Here is a 1,240-nt window from a genome sequence, read left to right as displayed (position 1 = left end):
TCAGTTCTAGTTCAGTTCTAGTTCAGTTCTAGTTCAGTTCTAGTTCAGTTCGTCTTGAGTTCTAGATAACTTTCGACTAAGTTAGAATTATTCTTTCAAATATACACCTAAAATTTATATCGTTTTTTTAATAAATTTATTTACACATTTTTTAAGAAGTACATGTTTCCTTAATTATAACTACATAAATAATTAAAGATTAATTTTCTTCTTTAAACGTATACACAATTGTTCATTAAAACTAGATAACTAAAGATTAATTAAAAAATTTTACACATAATACAAATAAATACTTATGATGATAAAAAGTTTACAGTTTTAATTAAGCTTAAAAAATCATATACCGGAAATAGGATTAAAAAATAATTTGAAATTTTAACAATTTGTATAACAATAAACTGCTATAGCACTACTTAAATTACATATCCGAGATCAAAACAGAAAATTTAACTTAAATGCTAGTAAAAAACCACTGTTTTCTAAATATTTACAACAGTTTCTATTTGGTGTGCGTTGGTATGTATGTTTGAAATTCTTTTACTTATTTCTATGTCATTTCATGTTTTTTGTTCTACAGTAACGGCCACAGCATTAACAATGTCCTGGATATCGACAACAGCAACATCAGTGTTTGGTTGTTGCTGTTGCAGCTTCAACCTTTAAAAACTTTTATCCTCTAAACATGGTCATATGATTTGCGGGTGACTTTTGCTTGCAAATTCGTTTACATGTCAACCGCCAGAATGCAGTACGAAAATCCGGATTGTAAAAAGCATAGATAAATGGATTGATGGCACAATTCACCCAACCGACCCAAGTCAAAAATGACATGAGACCTTCAGAGACAGCAGCGGGCGGTAGAAATGGTATCAGTATGTAGTAAACGAAAAATGGCAACCAACAGGCAATGAATCCACCCATAACCATGGTTAAAGTTTTGGCGGTTTTTGTATCTCGTTTTGTTGTTGAAACTCGCATGGGAACACGATGATGATGGTGGTGACCATGCTGATGATTGTGATGCTGATTGTGCGTATGATGGCCGTGGTGTTGATGCTGCTGTTGTTGGCCATTTGTGGCATATTTACCAATTTGAGTCATTGCCTGTGCTAAACAAGTTTCCGAAAAAGATGTACGACTATCCGTACAATGCAATGTTTGTATCGGTAGCGATGAGCCTCTCTGCCCCAGACCATCTCCTCCTATGCTAAAGGTAACATTTGTTGTTGCTGCAGCTGTT

The 1,240-nt window shown here is 33.7% G+C and overlaps 1 protein-coding gene across 1 annotated transcript in view; it reads right to left on the bottom strand.

The window, feature by feature from the left end:
- Positions 1-243: 243 nt before the first annotated feature.
- The window catches only part of LOC119613308 (putative tyramine receptor 2), an 18,821-nt gene continuing 17,824 nt past the window's right edge, over positions 244-1,240 (bottom strand). Inside the window, exon 5 of the mRNA XM_037969317.1 lies at positions 244-1,240. This exon is cut by the window's right edge and continues 326 nt beyond it. Coding sequence (XP_037825245.1) covers positions 670-1,240 — 571 coding nt within the window. The 3' untranslated portion in view covers positions 244-669.

Source organism: Lucilia sericata, unplaced genomic scaffold, assembly GCF_015586225.1.
Source record: "Lucilia sericata isolate MDLA Ls3-8-SP2 unplaced genomic scaffold, ASM1558622v1 Contig002055F_arrow, whole genome shotgun sequence".
NCBI classification, from domain to species: domain Eukaryota; kingdom Metazoa; phylum Arthropoda; class Insecta; order Diptera; family Calliphoridae; genus Lucilia; species Lucilia sericata.
Note: the sequence above shows the minus strand (reverse complement) of the source record. Positions and strands in the feature narration are given on the sequence as shown.